We start from the raw sequence: 23,110 nt of genomic DNA on the forward strand, positions 1-23,110 counted from the left end.
TAAAGGTGTGCACCACCACCGCCCAGCAGGTAGTGATATCTTTATTCCGATTGATCATGATCACTCCAGAGAACCAGAGCAATCCAAGTCCTTAACCTACAGTGATGCTTCTCACTTGATGATTGTTACAGATGCTCCAAGCCTTATAGACTTTATAGATCAAGCCTTTCATTGTAAATGACACAATTAATACTGAGACATTAACTGGCATCCTTTTTCCAATTTTTCATAAGTGGTTAATAAGAGAACTAAGAATGAAACCCAGATCTCTTTGCATTCACCAGTACTGTGCTAAGAAAGAAATTAATGTGTCTCCTTATGTTTCTCCTTCTATATTTGGAGACCAGTGAACTTAGGAGAAACATTGAAGAATACAGTTTGTTCCCTAAACTAGAAGAGAGAAGAAGATCCCACTCTAGGGGATCTGCTCTGTTAACACAGAAACACATTTTACTACTTTTATTTAAAAGAATACATCCATAACTGGAGGTGGAGCTTTCTGTCCCATAAGCCCAATTACACCTGGCAGTTATTTCCAAATTATCCTCCCGGAGGCTTATATTAATTATAAATGCTTGGCCAATGGCTCAGACTTATTACTTGCTAATTACTTCTTACATTTAAATTAACCCATATTTCTTAGCTATGTTTTGCCATGTGGTTCATGGCTTGTTACCTCATTTTCTACATGTCTTGCATCCTCGGTAGCTGGCTCGCTGGCGTCTCCTGAATCTGTCCTCCTTCCCATCATTCTCAGTTTGGCTTTTCTGCCTAACTTCTGTCCAGCTACTGACCTGTCAGCTTTTTATTAACCAGTGAGAGTAATACATATTCATTATGTAGAAAGGATTGTTCCACAGCACACATCATAGTCTTCTAATTCATCATGGCCCCAGCCACCTCCCGCTGTCAATCAAGGTCATGGTCTGGGTACTTAAAATGTATTTTTTTAATTTTGTTAAGATTTATCTACATATTTTCATTGATGTTTATGGGGAGGAAGTGGCCATTGAGGTCAGAAAGGGCATTGGATGCCCTACAACTAAAGTTAGAGGTGATTGTGAGCCAAGGTGGATCTAAATTTGGTCCTTTGTAAGAGTACCTAGAACTCTTAACCTCTGAGTCATCTCAGCCCCATAAAATATGTTTTAGATAACTTATTCAAATGTGTCCTTTTAAGAAATGTATGACACACATGCCTTAGAAGACACTCACTGTAAGGTCCCTGTCATCCTCTTATGTTTCAAAGCAACAAAAAGCATTCTTGACCAGAATGTTTAATCCTTGGTCTTGTGCAAAGAGTAATCAAAGCTATATAGTTCTACTTATAGGCATGCATGTCCGACCACAACTTTACTGAAAACAAATAACTTGTAAGTACAAATATGTGCTCTGTTAATGACCCCCATACTCATTCAAAACATATTTTGAGTTATGGCCACATCAAGAACTTTAAACTCTGAATTGTTGTTGTTGTTGTTGTGTCCTATCATGAATAAGAAATGTGGTTAAATGAAAATGACAGCTCACTGGTCCCATTTTTAAAGATTTGGGATAAAGGGTGGAGGCTTTATTCTCAGGCTTGCTTGACGCTATAGACTTTATAGTTACTATTTGCTTTAGTATGTGACCCACTTTCCTTCAAAACTGCTTAAGCCAGATGTAGCACTGCGTGTCTGTGAGTCATGTAGTTCTGCATGTGTCTGTAAGTCCGGCACTTGGGTGACGGAGGGAGGAGGAGTGTCACAAGCCAGGGGCAAGCCTAGTTTTACATAGTGTGTTCTAGGCCAGCCAGGACCATACAACAAGAGTGTGTTTCCAAAAAAGAAACAGAAACTTGCTGTATGGTGTCACATGCCTGAAGCATTAGCACTTGGAAGACTGAGGGAGTCCATTCAAGGCCAACCTGGGCTACACAGTAAGATCCTCTCTCAAAACAAAAAGTTGTGTCTCTTTAAACAAAATAAAGCTGATACGAAACAATTCTATCAGACGTCAGGGCAGTAGCTTCATGGTAGCAATGAAATGTGGTCTCCGAGGGGCTTCTGGACCCTGGGTTTTGGTCACTGGTTACATGGGTATATTCAACACCAGGTGATGCATTTACGTGAACATTCCTCTGTATAGATTACTTATTAATCACCAAATAACAGCTAGTGGGGTTTTTCTTTACAGTCATCCAACAAGAGTCTAATACTAATGTACCCTGGTTGCTACTTGATTCAAAATGTAAAAGAACAGACTGAAAATGAAAGTCAAATGAATTGTTCCAATTTCTTTTAAGCCTTCCTACATACTATACCAGGAATTTGCTTGTAAAGTTACTGCACATTTTATCAATTCCAGTGGAAAATAAGTTAACCTCAATTATTGTTATTAAGGTGAAATGGATAGTCTTATTTTCTGAGTGTTTTTTTCATCCTCATGTACATTCTAAACATAATATTATAGACTACATTCTAAACAAAATGGAGCACAGCTCACTTCTAAGTAAAGCATTTTTCAAACTTGTATGTGCTGCTGGTGATTGATGGCACATGTGTTCCCCCATTACTTGATGTGCTGGCTAGTTGTATGTCAACTTGACTCAAGCTGAAGTCATCTGAGAGGAGGGAGCCTCAGTTAAGAAAATGCCTCGATAAGATCAGGTTGTAGACAAGCCTGTAGGCATTTTCTTAACTAGTGGCTAATAGGGGGAGGATCCAGCCTATTGTAGGTAGGGTCATTCCCTGGGCTGATGGTCCTGGGTTCTATAAGAAAGCGGGTGAGCAAGCCAGTTAAGCAGCACCCTCCATGGCCTCTGCATCAGCCCCTGACTCCAAGTTTCTTCCCTGTTTGAGTTGCCTTCCTGACTTCTTTCGATGATAAACAGTGATATGGAAGGGTAAGCCAAATAAGCTTTTTCCTCCCTAACTTGTTTTGGTCATGCAGTTTTATCACAGCAGTAGCAACCCTAACTAAGATTCTTGATAATGGGGGGAAAATGCTAACTTTTTCCAATTATCTTTGACAGGTTGCCTCTCCCAGAGCAGACGTTCATGGGATACTGGATTATTGGTCAGGCGGGAAATGGGACGCAGAAGATCTTGTGTCCAGTTGAAACGTCTCACATTGACATAAAGGTTGTAATCCTTATTATTTCCTCTTAACGTTAAATCTTACAAGCTTTTCAAATATTCTGTAGATACACTCCCTGAGTCTGAGGAATGACTTACCAAGTGCTTGGCTCTTTAGCTTCTGTGCCAACTTAGAGGTCAGTCTGACCCACAAGGAATTTAATGTAGGCCATTGCTATTGGCCAAACAGAGCTTCTAGGAGCCAATCTTGGGTTTCAGGGAGTCAGTCATGTATATTGTATATTTTCCTTAAAAGGTTAATCTGTGATATTTGTCTTTACTTTGTGTTTGCTAACATGATTAAATTGTTTTATTATTAATTTTAATAATTATTAAATTATTATTTTTAGCCATACATTGTTGATACTGTCTTCCCATGAAAGGGAAAGGGTTATTAGTCATTAGTTATCATCAAAATCATTCTGAGCATTTCAAGTATAAAGAGCTCCCCTCTGAGCAGTCAGGTACCTAAAAAGTCATTAAGAAGCAGCAGGAGGAGAAGTTGGGGGGCACACTGGACTCACTGTTTCAGAACAGATGGCTCCCTGTCTGTTGCTATCCCCACTGTGGGGATCAACATTGACAGTACAGTCAACAGGCCTGCAAATGACCGAAAATTATATATGGTAGATTTTGTGGTCACTGAAGATTCTGTTGTAACTACAACATTCTGCCATTTTAACACAATAACAGTTGTGGTACAGAAAAAGATGTTTTCTTCCACCAAAGTAGTGTTTAGAAAATCAGGGAGTGAGTCCTAGTCTGCTATTTATTCCCTCCAGGGAGCAGAGACTTGTTAGAGCTGCCCCTCTCTTCTGCCTCCCCCCCCAAATTGTCATCAAAGTGTGTGATCAAAGAGCCTAAGTCACTTCCTGCAGTGGTTTTCCAAAGTTTTGAGAAGGATACAGTTTGACTCTCCAGTCTCCTGGATACAATCCAGATAGGAGGGGACATGGACACCAAGATGTAGTCCAAATATCTTGATTAATGAAGGACTATAGGGCAGGCAAGTCATTGAAGGTTTAGTTGTACCTATAGGGTTCTTCTGGGAAGTCATAGCTAGCTACCCAGAACTGATAGTCACAATAATAAATGTGTTCCTTTGCTTATCTTTATGTTGAATGATTATAACTGTATATGAAATATTCCACCTTTCATAAGTAGCACTAGTGATTATCAGTCAATTGAGGGTTTTTTGGTTTGTTTTAATATCACATTTCTTTTAACATTTCATTTAAAAGGCCCATATTCACCATCACATTACAGTATAATGATTTCACAAGCCTTCTTCACAATGGAAATATATTAGTTCCTGATTTGTTAACTTAGAAGTTATTCTGCTGGTTTGGACAACACTGGGTCTTGCTATTTGGAGGTCAGAGCTGGTTCTTGGTTCAGGAAAAAGTGTAGTCATGAGAAATCTTATAGTGCTTTACACATGGTATACTCCATTAAAACAAAAGCAAGCGAGAAATTTAATGAGCTAGTATGCATGAAAGCACTCATGAAGGGAAGTATATGTTTTTCTTATTGTTTCAAGTATGAGAAAGTGGAGTATGTCGAGGTAGTAAATACTGAACTGTGTGTTCTGTACTAGAAGAACTGTTTTGGTGAGCACGCCAACATCTTCTCTAAGACCTTCCCTCTCTTGCAGGGTCCAGTACTTGCAAACATGGAAGAGTACCCAATAGAAAAACACGAAGCAAGATTCCTAAACTTCACTGAAGAATACGCCTCTTGGAGGTTCCCACTGGATGAAGTTAATTTAATCTGTGACATTGCTGTATCACATGGTACATCTATTTCTAATTTTGATCTTTTCCTTCTGCACTGATTTAAACACAGAGGGATTAAAACAATCCTGAGGCATCCAGAACTCTGTGAGAGACTTGGTGACTTAGTGGATCTGGATAGCAATTATATATAATTGAGAACTAATTTCCTCTAATAGTCTCACAAAATGCTATGGTGGACCCCACATAAGCACTGCTGAGTTGGTATGCATATGTCTGTTTCTCATTACAGTCAGAGCACAAAGTTAAACACACCCAGGCCTGTGCTAAAAATAGAAGGGAAGAAGAAAAAGGGAAAAACATTGGATTTGGGGGAGAGAGGCTCAAATTCCAGCTTGGTGCTTTCCTAAAGCACAGCAGTGAGACCTGGAGTGACTTGCCATCATTATTAAGCCTTTGATGGTCTGGGACACGGGTAGGGGAAGGGAGCGGTGGGCTTCTGGACTTCTGGACTGGTGCCATTCTGCCTAGTTCGTACAGTGGATCCTGGACGCCTTGGCACCGAGTGCCTCCTCCTCCGTTGATGTCGGTTACTAAAGCGATACAAAGTGGCAGCTGGGGGAAGAGAGGGGAGTCGTGAACTTACCTGAGATGGAAGTTACCGAGGAAGAAGGCAGCACCTTGCTTTTGTTCCTATAAGTGGTGCGGATATTACTCACTCCCCAAGTCAGCTATTGTATGCCTTCAGATACTTGGGATATTGGATGGTTGGTTTGTGGTAAGGGTCTGCACTCTTAGCAGGACATGTGGCATTCACTGGTAAAGAGAAAGGGGGTTTTAAGAGTCCCAGATGAAGTTTGAACTTTGGCACTTGTGAGTGCACAGGGAGCTGCCCACACCTGTGGGCTAGCCATCAGCTGCAGCACTTCTCACACTCACTCTTGGCTCTCTCTTCTGAGTGCAGTATTCCAGGTGGCTCCAGCAGGCAGTCACGGTAACCCTGAAAAGGGCTCATTTGCTTTCCCTGATAAATGTAACCCTTTCCTGTCAGAGTGAACCATGGTTGCAAACTGGTTTTCTTCCCTTTGTTTTTTTCTCTCTCTTATTAAAAAGCCTAGTCTGCATTTGTCAGAAAAGAGCACTTTTGGGGTTGGAATTGAAGTGAATTATATATCTATGTGTTTGAGCCAATGACCGAACAGCACTTAATGCCTGTAATATGAGCACAATTAATAATCCTGTGGTACACATTTCTGTCCGAGTTCCTACTGTATCCCTTACTGCCCCTCTTAACAGGAAAATGCTCATAAAACGCTGACTTGAACTTAGTTTTGCTCATAATGGATACATTTAAAAGGCCCCTAAGTTACAAATTCTACTTTTCTGTCTGATACTTGGAACTGCTATAGCATAGTTCATATCACCTCTTAAATAATAGGCCAGATGTGGTGGCACACACCTTTAATCCCAGCACTCCAGAGGCAAAGGCAAGCAGATCTTTGTGAGTTCAAGGTCAGCTTAGTCCACATAGTGAGTTCCAGGACAGCCAGGGATACATAGTGAGACACTATTTAAAAAAAAATTTAATAACAATAATAATAATATATCTTCTTCAGCCCTCTTCCTCCTCCTCCTCTTCTTCTTTTTCCTCCTTTTTCAGATGGGGTCTCACTATGTCTAGATAGCCTGGCATTTGCTATTGTCTTAGGGTTTCTATTGCTGTGAAGAGTTGCCATGACTATGGCAACTCTTATAAAGGAAAACAGTTAATTGGGTGACTTACAGTGCAGATGTTTAGTTCATTATCATCTTGGTGGGACATGGTGGTGCACAGGCAGACATGGTGCTGGAGAATTAGGTAGCTAAGAGTTCTACATCTTGTGCAGGCAACAGGAAGTGAACTAAGACACTAGGTGTGGCTTGAGCATATAGGAGACCTCAAAGCCCGCCTGCACACTGACACACTTCCTCCAACAAGGCCACATCTACTCCAACAAAGCCACACTTCCTAGTAGTGCCACTTCATTTGGGGACTGTTTTCTTTCAAACCACCACAGCTCAGTAGACCATGCTGGCCTCAGGCCCCACTTGTGCCTCCCAAGTGCTGGGATTAAAGGCATGTGCCATTGTGCCCAGCCTAGTGGCTGTGTTCCTTGTAGATACTAGTTTAATATTTAAATTTAACAAATCTTTTTATGTTTTTTAATAGTTTATATCTATGTACTGTAGCTCTGATATTTTGGGCATATTTGTATAAATATTAGATCTGGCTCATATGCATATGTGATCCAGATCTTCTTGGATTGTCCCAAATTTTAATACATCTTACTATCTTCCTTTTTATCTCAATTTGGCATTAAGGAAATAGGATTGCTGTGAAATAAATAACTGATAGACAGGTGACGCTGGAAGCTCTCATCAGATAAAAGCAGCTCGGTCTCTTATCTCAAGGTGTTCACATTGAGACTCGCCCTGTTGACCTAAGGGGAGAGCTGCTCAAGCCAGAGGCCTTGGCATCTTTGGGAGATTGCTTAAAGCACCGAATATAGGAGCCCACACTAGCTTTACAGATTGAGAACCTGCACTTTCATTCTGCAGGTGATTGAAACACATAGAGGCACTGGTATATGTTCTAGAAGCTAGAGCTAGGCAGGTACCTAGATTGAAGAGAGAGGGCATAAGAAGTTTTCAGACATGAATATTAGATTGGAAGTTAAGATCCATAGAGCGAGGCCGTGAGGGTTTAGCCCAGTGGTAGAGGCCTTGCTTAGCATGCTCATTGCTTAAGTTAAATCTCCATTACCATAGCTTGGGAAAGGGAGACCACAGGGCTCAGGTTTTTTAAAAACCAAATAGCTTATTTATAGCAAGAAAATCCTATGACCTAATAACTACGTAAAAGAAGAAAACTTAGAGGATAGAAGATGTTGATAAAGTGTTTCTGAAAGAACAATGGATAGAGGAAAACACTGGATCACAGAACACTTTGCTCCGTACAATGAAAGTTTCCTGACATTGAAGATGGTCAGATATTTCGTGGAGTTATCATCAGACATTGTGGAATTATTTGGGAGCCCGAATAGGTACTACTTCCCTGTATTACACAGTGTCACTCTGTCTACGTGGAGGGTAGGAGCAGAGTTGCTTCTTGTGGTCTTCGCAGCCTAACAAACCTAAAGGCCATGTGCTGAGCTTCTGACCAAGCTCAGGCTCAAGACTCGGCAGTGCTAGAACTGTTAGCCAATCAGAAAACTGTTTGGAAACTGCACAACTAATACATTTCTGTCATTCCAGAAAAGGAGGAACATACTCTGTATGTAGCTGCATGCAATCCCCTCTCCTTATACTTTATGAATTTAACTGGGAAAAATGGCTTCTTTGTGGACTTCTTTGACGTCTTCCCAAGAATGGTCAGTGGCACCTGGCGACCTTTTCTGACAGTAGCACCACTGGGAAGTCCACTCAAGGGTCAAGTCGTTCTGCATGAGGCGCAGGTAAGGTGCGTCAGGCACTCACAAGGTACCAGTGTGGGAAGAGTGAGTTCTGTAAAGGAAAAGTCCAGTGACATCAGCTCTGATTGAAAACCTGTGCTTTCCTAACGATCCAAGAAGGCCGGGGTGTCGTACTGTTCTGGTACCACAAAGGTTGGCCCCTGTCTTCTCTCTGTAGAGACTTGAGCACAACTTGAAAGTCTGGAAAGAGGTCACCGGTCAGTTTTCCACCTCACCACCATTGACAGTTAAGAAACTGTCAGTCTTTAAAGAGACAGACAGAAAACTAGGAAACTAGCAAATAAGCATCACATTCTCATGTGATTCACATGTTGAAGCAGGTGATGTCAGAGAGGGTGATGGAGATGAAGTAGGTTAAGAGGGTAATGGAACTAAAAGGAGCCCCAAGGTTTCTCCTCTGAGGAGATAACATTTTATCTGAGATCTAAATGACAGTCTTCAGAGATAGCCACAGAAATCCCTGGATGAATGTGCTGGCATCCTTGTGTGTCTAGAAAGGCTCAAGTTCTATCCATCATGTTTATGGATTCGTAAATTAAGATCTCACTAATGAAAAGTACAGATGCCTAGCTAGCATCAGGCTGAAAGTAATTCCAAACAGATGACACAGATCAAAGACTAGTTATGTGTGAATTAGTGGAAATTCTAAAGGTCTAACTAATCTGTACTGTACCAGCAGAAAGTGGTCTGTTTTGTGTGCCTGTTTTCTACCTAACGTCTGCCAGCTGTTGTACGAGGCCCAGTGTTCAATTGACAAATCCTGTCTGTACTGCTGGGATACTTCGAGAAACAGCAAAGACGGTCGGTCGGTCCAGCAGTGAGGAGCACTTACTAACTGCTCTTGCAGAGGACCCATTTCCAATAGGGCAGGTCACAGTTGCCTGGCGCTCTGGGTACAGGGGATCCAGCGTCCTCTTCTGACCTCCACAGGCTATAGCACGAACATTAGACACATAAATTTATGCATGTGCACACACACACATAAAACTGATAAATAAATACATCTTTAAAAATAAACACATGTGTATATATGGTTTTTCAAGACAAGGTTTCCCTGTGTAGCCCTGGCTGTCCTGGAACTTGCTCTGTAGAGCAGGCTGGCCTCAAACTCAGAGATCTACCTGTCTCTGCCTCCCGAGTGCTGAGATTAAAGGTACGTGCCACCACTGCCCAGTGACAACAAATATTTTTTTTATTCTCAGTTTATAATCTGGTCCAGGATAGACAATAAGAAAAATAAATTACTAATTCAGTTATATCTTAGCTTAGAGAGTAAGAATCAAGAGAAAGAGAATTCAATTTAAAATCAGGCAGACAGGATGGCTTGACCAGGGTGATGAGGTGGACAGGAGACAGGAAACCTGGAAGAAAAGTGTAAGCGAAAGGAGTGGTAAGTTCTGAATCGCAGAGGCTAGAGTATCCTCTCTTCCTTCTTAATGGTTGAATGAGGGTGAGGGTGAGAAGAGGCGAGGTAGAAAGGTTATTCAAGAAGTAGGAGCAGAGGTGAGGTAGAGGAGGTGGTGGGAAGCAGATTGCACAGAGTCTTGGAAGCAATGGAAGGTTCTGGGCCGGCCCGAAGCATGAAAAGGGAAGCGTTGGAGGGGATGAGCAGGGCAAGTGGTCTTTCCTATTGTAAAGGGTTTTCATTGGTTGTTCCGTGTTATCTGTGAGTGATAAGGCAGAATGAGGAAGCCAGTTAAGAGTTTCTGCCGGACAGTGGTAGCACATGCCTTTAATCCCAGCACTTGGGAGGCAGAGGCAGGTGGATCTCTGTGAGTTCGAGGCCAGCCTGGTCTACAGAGCGAGATCCAGGAAAGGCACAAAGCTACACAGAGAAACCCTGTCTTGGAAGAAAAAAAGAGTTTCTTGCAGTGAGCTGTCCAAAAGATGTTGGTGGCTTGGTGGAGGATGAAGGTCATAAGTGAGTGTAGACGTAGATGCATTTTGAAGGTCAAGCCTGCAGGATTTCCTAACAGAGCAGACATGGAGTAAGAGGGAGTTACAGGCAATGTAAACATTTAGGGGGTGAGCAATTTGAATGGAGTTCCCATCACCTAAGATGAGGAAGGAGTCAGCTTAGACAGGAACTTGGGAAAATACCTCTACCAAGCTACCAAGTAGGAGATGAGCACAGAGTTCAGGGCGTGGTGAGAACAAGAAATAGAAACTTGAGAGTCATTGGCATAGTTATCTAAAGTCAGGAGACGAAAAGAGGCCACCAAGGAGTGAGTGTGTGCGGAGAAAAGTCCAAGCCTGAGCCCTGGGAGACTGAAATACCAAGGTGTTGTGGAGATGAGAGAGTGTCAGCACAGAAACTGAGGCAGGCTGGCTGGTGGAGTGGGGGACTAGGAGTCAGTGAGGTGTCCTACAAGGTGAGTGAGTGCGCATTGTGTCCGGAGAAGGAGCAGGACATCTGCCGTCTTCCACTGTCTTCAGGCTGCCCAGTGAGTTACTGCTCACCATATTTGTGTTGAAGAAAACCAGACTTAGAGAGTTGATTCTTTCTGGTAAATATGTAGTAGGACTGAGAACCAGCCAATTGGATCAACCCTAGCAGAATTCAACTTCACCAACTCATTCGCTACTGATACGTGTTTTCTTATGGCCTGCGCCCTCAGCAAATCTTAAACAAGTGCAATGCCATTAGCTGTGCTTAAAGATCAGTGTACTCTAAAGAAACGATACTTTTAACACTGAGAAGGTGACTCAGTCAATAAAGTGTTTGTTGCAATAAGCACGAAGACCTAGTGAGATGGAGTAGCATATGCCTTTAATCCCAGCATTCCAGAGGCAGAGGCAAGGGTAAGGCCAGCCTGCTGGTCTACATCAAGAGTTCCAGGACAGCCAGAGCTACATAGTGAGACCCTGTCTCTAAAGGGGGAGGGGGCATGAAAACATGAGTTCAGATCCTCAGAACCCACATAAAAGCTTCATGCAACTGAGCGTGCCGGTACTCCCAGCACTGAGGAGGGCACAGGAAGATTGTTGCCGCTTACTGGCCAGCCAGTGTACTAAGTCAAGTCGATAAGCATGTCCATTGAGAGACTCTGCCTCAGAAACTACAGTGGAGAGCAATAGAAGACAACAGCCAGCAGCAGCCTTGGCTGTCCCTCTCTCTCACTCACACACACACACACACACACACACACACACACACACACACACATACACCCCTACCTTCACACACGTGCGCATAGTCACAGGAACATGTACACACATGTACCTACACTGTGCATGCATGGAGAAGCAATACTTTTATAATGTAGCTAATGAAGAGAACATTAACTAGCGTGTCCCTAGTTCACTGAAGAATCAACACTTTAGCTCTCACCAAAACAATTCTAAGTCCTGCTGGTTTTGTCTTGTGTAGTTTTCATGATTTATTCCCACTGGGTCTACTGGATGCAGACTTCATCCCAAACCACATGTTGCCTATGCAAGTTTCTCTCCAGCAAATTGGAAGGAGGCTCTTGCTTTATAGATTGCCTATAAACTATCAATGCCGTTGATTTGTTTTCACAAGCACAAGAATCCACAGAGAAAGCACCTGTCAGGGTGAATTTGAATTGAATAAGCTGATCAAATTTGGATGAGACTCAAAATTTGAAGTATTTATTCAAACAGTTCCACCAGATTTTCAACTTGTCACATTAACATAAATTTACACATACAAATTCGGTAAAACTATTAGAGTTTTTAGATGCTCGGCTCATATTTTATTTCTCAAAAGACCCCATTGTTTGGCAACACTGTAGACTAATTCTCTGTTCAGTGACAATGACTTTCATCAAGGAAATAGGGCTTTCAGTGTAGAACTGTGCTTGCCTTCCACAGCACGCCCCCTGGGCCTTCTGGGATCCTGTCTGCTGCCTTCTGCATCCTGAGCAGACCTCGCAGTATCTGTATGCTTCCTCCAAGTGCCCGTCCCTCCCCTCCTCACAGGGCTCATTCCAGCTGACTCTTTATCACTTGGTAAAGTCAGGGTGCTAGACCTGTGCCTTCACTACCAGCACCACAAAGCTCTGAAATTTAACAAGTGGGTTAAACCTGTGGGCTGCCCTCCATTCCTTCTTCTGTCCCTTATTTTAAAATCAAGTTTTGCTGTAGATGCATCCTCCTGGTAAGTTGGAAAAGTTGTTCAAAAATTCCTTGCTAAAATAAAATCTTAAGTGAGGACAGGAAAACTAAAAATAAAGGCCTTCCCCTCCCGGTTCCCATGGGCTTATTTATTACATCTGCACAGCATTTAGTGTTTCAGACTTGGGGCATGGAGGTCATCCAGAGGTTACTCTTCTCCCAGTCAGATACAAACATCATAAAATGGCTCAGTTGCTTCTCTGCCCTGCCCCCACCTCAAGCGGTACCAAAGCCACAGTTTCTTGCACTCATGTGTGACGTGAGATTCTCTTTTTAAGCACAGGCAGAATATATCATTAGTCATTTACAGAAGGAACCCATTAACATCTAAAAGGATGGAGCCACAGAACTCCTTCATGCTGCCAAGTATTGGTAGAGCTCATTCTCGGCCCACAGGGCATTGCAGTCAGACTGTGGATGTGTGTGCTAGGAAGTGTGTGGGGTGTGTGTGTGTGTGTGTGTGTGTGTGTGTGTGTGTGTGTGTGTGTGTGTGTCTCGCTTAGCAGGGACGGTGCTCAGGTCACGTATGCCCAGTTAGGAGGATACAAGTTTTAGAACCTAGAAAAGGAAGATAAATGGGAACTACACTGAACTCTGTTTAATCATCTGCCTGTTCTTCATTTTTAGGGGAGACGCTTTATTTTAGGACTTCCCTTAATCTCAGATTGCTTAAGAGCTGAGGATTTATAACAGAGTTGTATGTATTTATCATGCAAGAAACATTTCCTCTATTAAAAGCTACTCAAAAAAGAATTTAACCTGGAACAGAGACCCTGTAAATTCTTAACTTTAATGCTTTCCTTTTTAATTATTCTTGTGTATACATGTGTCAAGGCCATAGGTTGATGGCAAGTGTCTTCTTCAATCCCACTCTGCCTTATATATTGATGCAGGGTCTCTCTCATGAACCCAAAGCTCACAGGTTCAGCTGGCCTAGCTGGCTAGATTGCCTGAGGAATTCCAGTTCTACTTCCCAAATGCTGGAATTATAGGCAGCTGCCATGCCTGGCTTTTATGGCCTTTGATTGGCTGCTAAGGACCAAACCTCTGATTTTCACTTGCTCCCTGACCTATCTCCTCAGCCCTTGTTTTTATGTTTTCAGAAGGAAAATCTTGCTCTCACCACCATTTCCAAAGCATCCAAATATCACTAAACAAGATTTTTCCCCCCTGAGGAAGGGTTTCTCTGTATAGCCTTGGATTTCCTAGAACTTGCTCTGTAGACCAGGCTGGCCTCAAACTCAGAGATTATCTGTGCACCACCATGGCCCAACTAAGACTTCTTGTTCTAGATGTTATTCTAAAGAATATGTCTAATGTAAGTTCTTAATGGAGACTTATTGTGTTATACAGAATGATACAGTTTCAGGGTATGTCAGTGTAAACATCTCAGCTCTCCTCTTAAAGGAAAGAAAAGATACTTGATTCTGGAGCTATCATGAGTGACCATGTCCTGGGAACATAGGGTTAGGGTCCCTCAAATTCCATGTTCCAATGTAGAAGCAGGTTTATAAGGTTTTATAGTTACAGAACAATGAAAGTCATAAACCAAGGCAAGTTGAAAATACACTGGTGGGTACAGCAGAGAGGCAGGTACAGTGATATAGGGGAGCTGTTCGATGGGTCTAGATGCTACCTGATGACGACGTTCTCAGCTCTTGGTTTAGTGGAAGCTAGTGTTCTGCTAAGTTAATGCTTCTGAGAGGTTTTTATTATTGTCATGAGGTACTAGTTCAGATACAGTCCCCAATGGGACAAGGAGAGGCTGTTCTAGAAAGCCAAAACTAGCCCACGATAAAGTAATTAGCCTCTGAACCGACAAAATTCCAGACTCTCCACAGTACTGAGAGTCCAGTCTGTCTGTCAGTCTCTACCGACACACATGTTCCTTCCAGGAGTTTTGTTGACAGACAGACACAGCTGCTTTTCAGGGAGTTTCATTCACAGGTGTTATTTGTGGAAAAGTAGGAGTTTTATCAACATGTTGTGTGCAGTAAACTCTGTGGTGGAAATAAATATTGTTTTAACTCTTGTGGTTTAATTAAATTGTCTTGTAAAGGGGCTGGAGAGATGGTTCCAGAGGTTGGGAGCACTGGCTGCTCTTCCAGAGATTCTGAGTTCAATTCCCAGCAACCACATGGTGGCTCACAACCATCTGTAATGAGATCTGGTGCCCTCTTCTGGCATTCAGGCATAAATACAGGCAGAACACTGAATACATAATAGATAGATAGATAGATAGATAGATAGATAGATAGATAGATAGATAGATAGATAGATAGATCTTTTTTAATTGTCTTGTAAAATACATTTTTATATTTCTTTTTATTTCTCTGACCAGATTGCATAATAGAAGCCAGGATTAAATCATGATTGTATTCTCCCTTGCTTTAAATATAAACTATCTAATTGATATTATGGCATAATGGGGCAAACATACCTTATTTTATTGTTTTCTGCATCTTATAAAGTGTCTGTTATCACTGGGTGCTTTGTGACTTTTTCTCCTAAGAATTTGACCTCACTAGGACAACTAGACCCAAATTAAAAGAAGGAAAAATGCACTGTTGTGAGACAATGAGGCTTAATGGGTAGATGTCCATTTTACTCTGTGGCTCGCTTTTATATTCTAACTAGGAAAACAAGCTTCCATGTAGTCCCTGATGTTATTTAGTTTTTTCTAGCTTTGTCAATTTTAAATCCTGATTTCATGTGTTCCAGTCATAAGTTCAATACTTAGGGTTTATTTTCTTTCTTGAGACACCCCCAGGTTAGGGAGGTGTCCTGGGGGTGGTATCGAGGTCTACTTAGAGGCAACGAGTGTGTGTGTGTGTGTGTGTGTGTGTGTGTGTGTGTGTGTGTGTGTGTGTGTGTGTGTTAGCATGAGTTCCCTTTCTCCTTCAGAATTGACTACTTGAGTGATCACAGGTAAAATTGGATGTTACAAAGACATGTAAGCTTATTGGTTCCCACCATAGGAGTCTCCAGTGGGAGCTCTAAAAGTTCCTTAATCCGAGTAGTTCCCTTGGGGGTCAGGGGGTCAGGGGGTCAGAGGGAGAAGAACCCAGAAGTTGGCATCTGAAACGTCTAAGTAAAAAGCATAGGAGTCCTCTTGGCGTCTCTTTTCCCTGCCTGCCTGCCAGGGCTCTGCCTGATGCCTAGTCCCTCAGCTGCACAGCTCTAAAGGACGCTACAAAAATCTTGTTTGTGTGTTGTTGTAGCAACAGTAACGAAAGTTCTGTGGGTGGCAGGGGTAGAGAGAGAGCTCAACACGGCCACTCCCTACAACCTGAGTTCTAGTTCAAGATGTCCACTCAGATAATGCCACATCCTTGGCTTCACAGAAAGGGCAAGCCAATATTAAACAAAACGGGAGGGGGAGGTTATATTGTTCTTCTTGGGGGGTTGGTTTTCTTTTAAAACTGTGTGTATGCATGATTGTATGTTAGAGAGGGTGTGTATGCACCATGCATGCACGTAGTGTGCCGTGGTATACTTGGAATCCTTGATTACCATCTAGCAAGCAGCTTCAAGCCAGATTCTGGAGTGAGGGCCTCCATTTTCTTCCCGTACCTCCAATCATTTCTCTGTCTTTCTCTCCAGCCTCACTTCAACTTCAGTGAATTTCAAGATGATAAACATCTGCTACTAGCTAAGTTTTTACATGGTCATATACTCTTGCTAATGCATTTTTCTATCATGTACATATTTTCTTACTTGAACCTGGAGCTATGAAAAGAATAAACAAAATTTACTGAGGATTGTGTTCTAAGAGTGCACTCTTGAATGTTATCTTTTTTTCCCCAAAGGTCTGTTTATTTGTGTGTCTGAGTTCCTGCATGTAGGTATGTGCACTGTGTGTGCGTGTGTGCCTGGTAGTTATGGAGGCCAGATGTGGATCCCCTGTAACTGGAGTGACAGGCAATTGTGCACCATGATGTGCTAGAAATCAAATCTAGATATTCTTTGAGAGCAGCCTGTGTTCTTAAATGCTGAGCCATCTCTCCAACCCCATATATATAATCTCAGTTTCCTTGTGACTATATAACAAACAAAACCAGAGCAGCTACCTTTGATTTTAAGACAACTTTCAAAGAGAAGGTTATGTATTTACCTAATTAAAAAATTGTCGGTAAATTAACCCAAACTTGATGTTCTGTATTAGGATCACTGGGTGTCCTCATGACATCTTACATTGCAATATCATTGTCATCCCTTTGGTTTGTCACAGTAACCTTCCTTCTCAGGTCACCTGGTCACTGCTGCTTTTTATGGGGGCAGGGGGCGTGTCTTGAAGCTCACACTGTTTTTTTTTTTTTTGTTTCCAGAGTAACGCCATCCTCTTGTTAGACACCACTGGACGTGCCATTCGCCGCCTCATCCTTCCTGTGGAAGAGTTTGCATCCAAGAAGTCTTCCTGGTGGAGCAAGGAGGACGCTGTAAGGACTACCAGATTCGTCGGGCAGATTGATTGCCGGGGATTTTCCCAACCACAAAAATGGATGCCTGCCCATCTCTCCCAGTGCCAAACAGCAACAGAAATAGAAGGCACCACAGAGGCCTTAAGCAGTTTTAGATTTGGACATGTTAAGACTATATAGCCAGATGAGCAATTAAATATCAGGAGGCTCCTTTACTACCCAGCATATTACTGTGCAGATTGGCAGGACGGCGCTATTAAGGAAAATTAGAGCTAGTTGAGTGTGATAGTCATAGCGAATTCTTAGTCATGCCGTCAACTTAATTATTTTCCAATTACATAGTTATATTTTGGATTTATATGTACAGCAACTGATTTCCCTCTATCAGATAAAGGTTTTAATTTATTAACTAACTTAAATCATGTAGCCTAACTCAAGGAAAATTTTTTTTCTGCCATTTAGATACAAAATAAAGCTTACCAAGGGCTTTGCAAGTAAGCACCCGCAGTTCATAAAAGACTGAAGAAGTATTTTTAAGTGTCATAATTGAATTAAGAGCTAAGAAACAAAGTATTTCCTGTATGATTATATTATGATATAAATTCCACAATTAACCAATAATTAGCACATTTATTTTTAACCAATATTTGGCACTGTTTTAAAGATTTATTTTTATTTTTATGTGTATGGTGTCTTGCCTGCATGTATATCTGCTTCATGTGAGTACCTGGTGCAGGGGCCAGAAGAGGGTGTCGGATCCCCAGATGGCTGTGAGCCAACATGTGAGTGCTGGGAACTGAACCCAGGTCCTCTGAAATGGCAGCAGGTGCTCTTAACTACTGAGCCATCTCTCCAGGCCCATTTGGCGCTATTTAGAAGTTATTCTGAAGAGGTGTTAGTAGATTAGTGATAGATTGCTTGCCTACCAAGCACAAGGCCCTGAGTCCAAGTCTCAGCACAGCAGAACAAAGTCCCCAAAATACTAAAAGAGTTTTGATGCGTAACGTGTGGTATATTGTAAAATATAGTTTAAGCTATGCTCCCCTGAAAGTCTTGGCATGGATAAATGGCTTCTCTGAGAGTTGCATGGGTTACACATTAAAGGAGTTCTTAAGGGATAATTGATGTGGATACTTGTTTTGGTTTTTTTCCCCTGCTAGGAAACTTACAGAATGTGTAAAGAATTTTCACACAAAAACTGGCTGGTATTCTACAAACAAACAGGGTAAGTGCTTCACCGGAGGAGATTCTAAATGGGAATGGTTGTTTTGTTCATTCTGTTTCCTGCTGTAATTATACTTGTTTAGTATAAAACTAACAAGCCAACTAATAAATATTTTATTCTGAAAATATTCATTCGCAAGTCGTAGAATGTTGAGAAACAGGTAAAGAAACGATGCTGTGGTTACATAACACAGCCCCTGTTTCAGGGCAGACGTCACCTCCTGCTATTTCTTTTCATGCCTACCCTGACATGTTGAGAATTGTTTTCTAAAATACCATGTTTCTTCATTATTGCTTACTCTAATAAATGTTCACTTTAGGGTTATATATTATATCTTAACATGATTAGCCATGGTTGTTTAGCTGTTATTCTCAGCATTTCCGTTCATACAATTTTCTTTTTTTTCAGGAATACCTTGACTGTCCTCGATGTCTTAGAAGGACTAACTCACACCATCTCTCTTCCCATCAACCTCAAGACGGTTTTCCTTGTAGCAGAGGACAAATGGCTTCTTGTGGAGAACAAAACAAATCAGTGGGTAAACCTCTCTGTGCTATCTCATGTCAGTGGTAAAGCTCTCTCTGTGTACTAGCTCATGTCAGTGGTAAACCTCTCTGTGTGCTATCTCATGTCAGTGGTAAAGCTCTCTGTGTGCTATCTCATGTCAGTGGTAAACCTCTCTGTGTGCTAGCTCATGTCAGTGGTAAACCACTCTGTGTGCTAGCTCATGTCAGTGGTAAACCTCTCTGTGCTAGCTCATGTCAGTGGTAAAGCTCTCTGTGTACTAGCTCATGTCAGTGGTAAACCTTTCTGTGCTAGCTCATGTCAGTGGTAAAGCTCTCTGTGTGCTATCTCATGTCAGTGGTAAACCTCTCTGTGCTAGCTCATGTCAGTGGTAAACCTCTCTGTGTGCTATCTTATGGAATATGCAGAAGACCAGCCTCATTCACCATGGTCTCCCTTAGCTTTTAAGTTTCTGTGTTTGTCAGCATCTCTGAATGAGATTTAGAAGAACAGACAGGAAAAAATTAAAGTATATTATGTGTCTATTCTCAGAGTATGACCTGGAAATTAATGATAAAAATGATGACCTTTGCATATGACCCACTTGTGTTTGGGTTTTCCTATTCTCACACTGAGCAGTCACTGTGTCTTGCCGAACTCAAGCTACTACGAAGCACACTTTGAGTTCATCCTCTCTCCTGAGAAGCAGAAGCGCCATCCTAGAGAGGTTGCCTTTTTGTCACAGGACCCACACCCTTGGACGTTCCCTCCTTTCATCTTACTGGTTATAGTTACAGTGATGTCTGCTACTTCCCTTTGCGGGCCACATGCTTCCTTGGGAGGTAGTATGCTGCACCTGCCATATAAAGAATGCTTGGTAAATTTCCAATCTGTCTTCCTTATGTGCTACATTCTCTAGCTAAGAACAGACTCGTTCGCTGAAAAGCAGCTTGGCTTCCAGAAAACAGTATTGGCTACTTATAGATCTGTTTTAGAAATCTTAAAAGCAAACAACTCAAGGAATCATAGTCACAAACACTCTGTTCCTCAGCTGGTCATACAGCAGAGGTAATACTCCATCTACTGCCTGATGTAAGACTCATATCCAGAGGGAGCTCCATTTCTGGGCATGGCAGTTTATACCTCAAATCCTGGCACTCTGAGGATATGGAGGCAGGAGAATCATGAGTTCATAGCCAACCTGAGCTAATATAGTGAGACCAATACCCTGTCTCAAAAAATGCCACAAAAACAAAAAAATAGAGGACTCCATATTACTAAGGATGTGCCTCATCACACAGCTCTGCTTGTCTTGAATAGGAAAGGTGATTTTTTGTTTTTTTGTTCTTCTAGACAGAGTGTCTGTGTGTAACAGCCTTGGCTGTCCTGAAACTCACTCTGTAGACTAGGCTGGCCTCAAACTCACAGAGATCCACCTGCCTCTGCTTCCCAAGTGATGGGATTAAAGGTGTGCACCACCACCTCCTGGCTCATGTTTTTTTGTTTGTTTTGTTTCTTGTTTGTTTGTTTTCATATTTACTATGTTATCATTTGGTATTTCTCTTTACAGTATTGTCAAAAAGGGTTTTGGTAATTCATGATGAAATGTTTAAGGGTAAAAATTATGCTCAGGCTATCTCTTTAAAGGCTTAGAGAGAAAAAACAAATTCTAATTTTTCTTGATCTGTCCTAATGATTAGAAAAAGAAAACACTTAGACTTGATTAAATTAGGCTTCTTATCTGTTTACAGGAAGTATCTTTTGACTAAGCCTGCACACATTGGTTCTGAGGACACTGGGGCCTGCCAGTTGTATATGTTGAAAGAAGAGCTGCCCAGCACAGGATTTGGGGTCACGCAAGGTAAATACTGCATTCCCTGTGCTTGCTGCTGTGTAGGTGTGTGATTGTACACACACTGCCCTCCAGACTGATGGAGAACAGGAGCCTCAGCCTGGGTGATACTTACACCAAACGAAACAGCTTACACACTACACCAGAAGTAGGAGACCAGAGTCTTCCACCTTCAGATCTTTATCAGGAAGTCACACTTTGAACTGGGTGCAAAATTTGTTTAACTACTCAATGTTTTTTGTTGTGTTTTCTACTTAGGACACTTAGGTCCCAAGTCTAGCCTGGGCTATCACATTTTTTTTTTTTTTTTGTCCATGGGCTATCAGCTCATCAGAACCTCTGCTCCATTTATCAGTTTGCCAGCCTGGGTTGGGTCCATGTCACAGCTTTTGTGCAGGGAGCTTTGGTTCAAGAGGATATTTACAGCTGGCAAATCTTGGGCTGCAGAAATGCTTGTGATCATTTTGAGAAGACACTTTGATGATTAAACTTTTCTCAGACAAAAGCTAACAAGTGTCATTTAAAGTAATTTTTAAACCTTTGTGGTTTAAGTTGTTGAGAATGAAATTTTGCAATAATAATTCCTGAAGCGTATCAGAATTATATTATGTCTAAGGTGTGTCTGACATTTTTCAGAAACAGAATTCTGCATACCTCATAGTGTTTCAAGTGATCAGCTGTCGTCTGAAAACCTAAGTTCAGCTGTGGGTCAGAAGATCGCCTCTCCTAACCGTATTCTCTCGGATGAAAATAATTATGCTACTATAGTTGTTGGCTTCCCTGATCTCATGGTAAGCACCGACTTCTGACATTTCTTCTCAGCTCAGCCTAGTGTAGCTCAGCCTGTCTGGAGGGGAACTGAGAGTACTTTTCCTGTAAACATTTTCAGTCAAGTCTACATTTGAAATCACTCACCAAACCTATGGTCTACCTATAGAGTTTCATTTCATTATAAATGCTGTTTAAAGTGTGATGCGATATAATTTAGTAAGGGAAATGGTTGTTCTCTGCCTCTGGTAGTTCATGTGACCCAGCACTTAACATACCAATGATGATTTTCTTACCACACCATTTTAATGTGTGTTCAGGGACTCTAAGAAGAGGAACAAGTTGAGGCTGATCAAAGTACCATGTCTTCTAGCATTTATATTTAAAGTGATTTGTAATTGGCTTTAAGTAAAAGTAGGACCCATTTTCCCCTGGTGGAGATGTAGTGGATGAAATAGAAAGATTATTCCAGGACAAGTTGCAATCTGATAGTCTGTGGGAGGCTGGCTCCCACTTTTTCCTGGGGTACTCTTGAGAAGAGAGGGATAAGAAATATTTAGATAGAAAGATAGTGTGGAGAAGACAGACAGAAACACAGGATAGCTTCGGGAGGACCTGGATCAATATCCTCCAGCCCCTTCTGTCTCTTCAAAAGGGCATTTTATAGGAATGCCAAGGGGTGGAGCAAAATGACCTCCCCCTCACACAGCCAAGTGCAGACCCTTCCAAGCACCTGATAACCATACACGTGGTCCAGCCATGCCCCAATACAGCCCTGCTGAGTAAAGCAAGCTCAGATCTCTACTAGGAAACCTCTGTGTGCCCCCACAATAGTCCAAAATATATGTAGCTCAAGATGTGATTAAACATTTAACTTACATAACTCCCTTTGTGGCTCCATGGAGGGAGCTGATAGAATCAGTTAAAGATAAAAATATGGGTTCTGCTTGATGCACCAATCTCACATGCTTCCAACTTTTAGTTTAATTAACAAGTGGAGAGGACTTTGGGATATAAGGCATTTGAAATCCAAAACTGAGTGGATAATATGTGTCTTAGGACTTTGCCATATGCTTTACTAATTATCAAGTAAAAATCATTTGCTCCTACATTATGTAATTGAAAATGCAGTGTGTTGTTGCAGTATGGTGTCTGCAGCAGCTTTGATGGGAGTGATAGAGCCACACTGGTATGCTTTCTGCCACGCTTGCTGCTTCAGTAGAAAAACAGCAGAGCCTTTCTGTAAAGGCAGAACTGTCTAAAACTGATCTCACTACTTCACTCTGGTTGAAGATATTAGTGTTCAAATACAGTGCTACCATGAAAGGGTTAGCAGGTGAAAGCTGAGTGCAGGCTATTGTTTGTGTTAGCCCTGTAGAATCCTTCATGGGACATCAGGTTAGTAACCTTAGTAACGCCATCCCCTGGATGTTTGGTAGCCACTGTGCTGGAGATGTTCAGTTAATAGGTGTTAAGTAAAAGGTCAGGTTCAGCATTCATAGCAAGTATTACTACTTCTTAGGCCAATACAGTAATGCTCTGTACTGCTCTAAGCATTTTCATACTAATAGCCCATTTTTACTGTAATTCAATAGGGTTTTACACATAGAAAGACAGGAAGAGATCACACCTCTCATCATCCCTCCCACAAGGATTGTAACAAGGAACCTAGGGCTTGGACTCAGGTGTGACTAGCCAGCCCTCCAGCCTGTAACCTCTACTGTACTACTCTGCTTCCCTGCTTGTATGTGAATTGTTTTCATAAAGCTCTGCAAAAGGATTCCTTATTAGCTTTTTATGCAGTTATCAAAATCAACGAGTTACTATAAACTTATGTAACTT

At 41.8% G+C, this 23,110-nt stretch overlaps 1 protein-coding gene across 1 annotated transcript in view; it reads left to right on the top strand.

Moving 5' to 3' along the window:
- Positions 1-23,110, top strand: part of Vwa8 (von Willebrand factor A domain containing 8) — a 340,258-nt gene that overhangs the window by 224,230 nt on the left and 92,918 nt on the right. The window contains exons 27-34 of the mRNA XM_006989556.4: positions 3,014-3,122; positions 4,771-4,909; positions 8,144-8,343; positions 16,827-16,937; positions 18,080-18,144; positions 18,553-18,678; positions 20,400-20,509; positions 21,137-21,291. Of these exons, the coding sequence (XP_006989618.1) occupies positions 3,014-3,122; positions 4,771-4,909; positions 8,144-8,343; positions 16,827-16,937; positions 18,080-18,144; positions 18,553-18,678; positions 20,400-20,509; positions 21,137-21,291 (1,015 nt within the window). The remainder of the gene's footprint in view (positions 1-3,013; positions 3,123-4,770; positions 4,910-8,143; positions 8,344-16,826; positions 16,938-18,079; positions 18,145-18,552; positions 18,679-20,399; positions 20,510-21,136; positions 21,292-23,110) is intronic.

Source organism: Peromyscus maniculatus, chromosome 9 (assembly GCF_049852395.1).
Source record: "Peromyscus maniculatus bairdii isolate BWxNUB_F1_BW_parent chromosome 9, HU_Pman_BW_mat_3.1, whole genome shotgun sequence".
In the NCBI taxonomy this organism is placed as follows: Eukaryota; Metazoa; Chordata; class Mammalia; order Rodentia; family Cricetidae; genus Peromyscus; species Peromyscus maniculatus.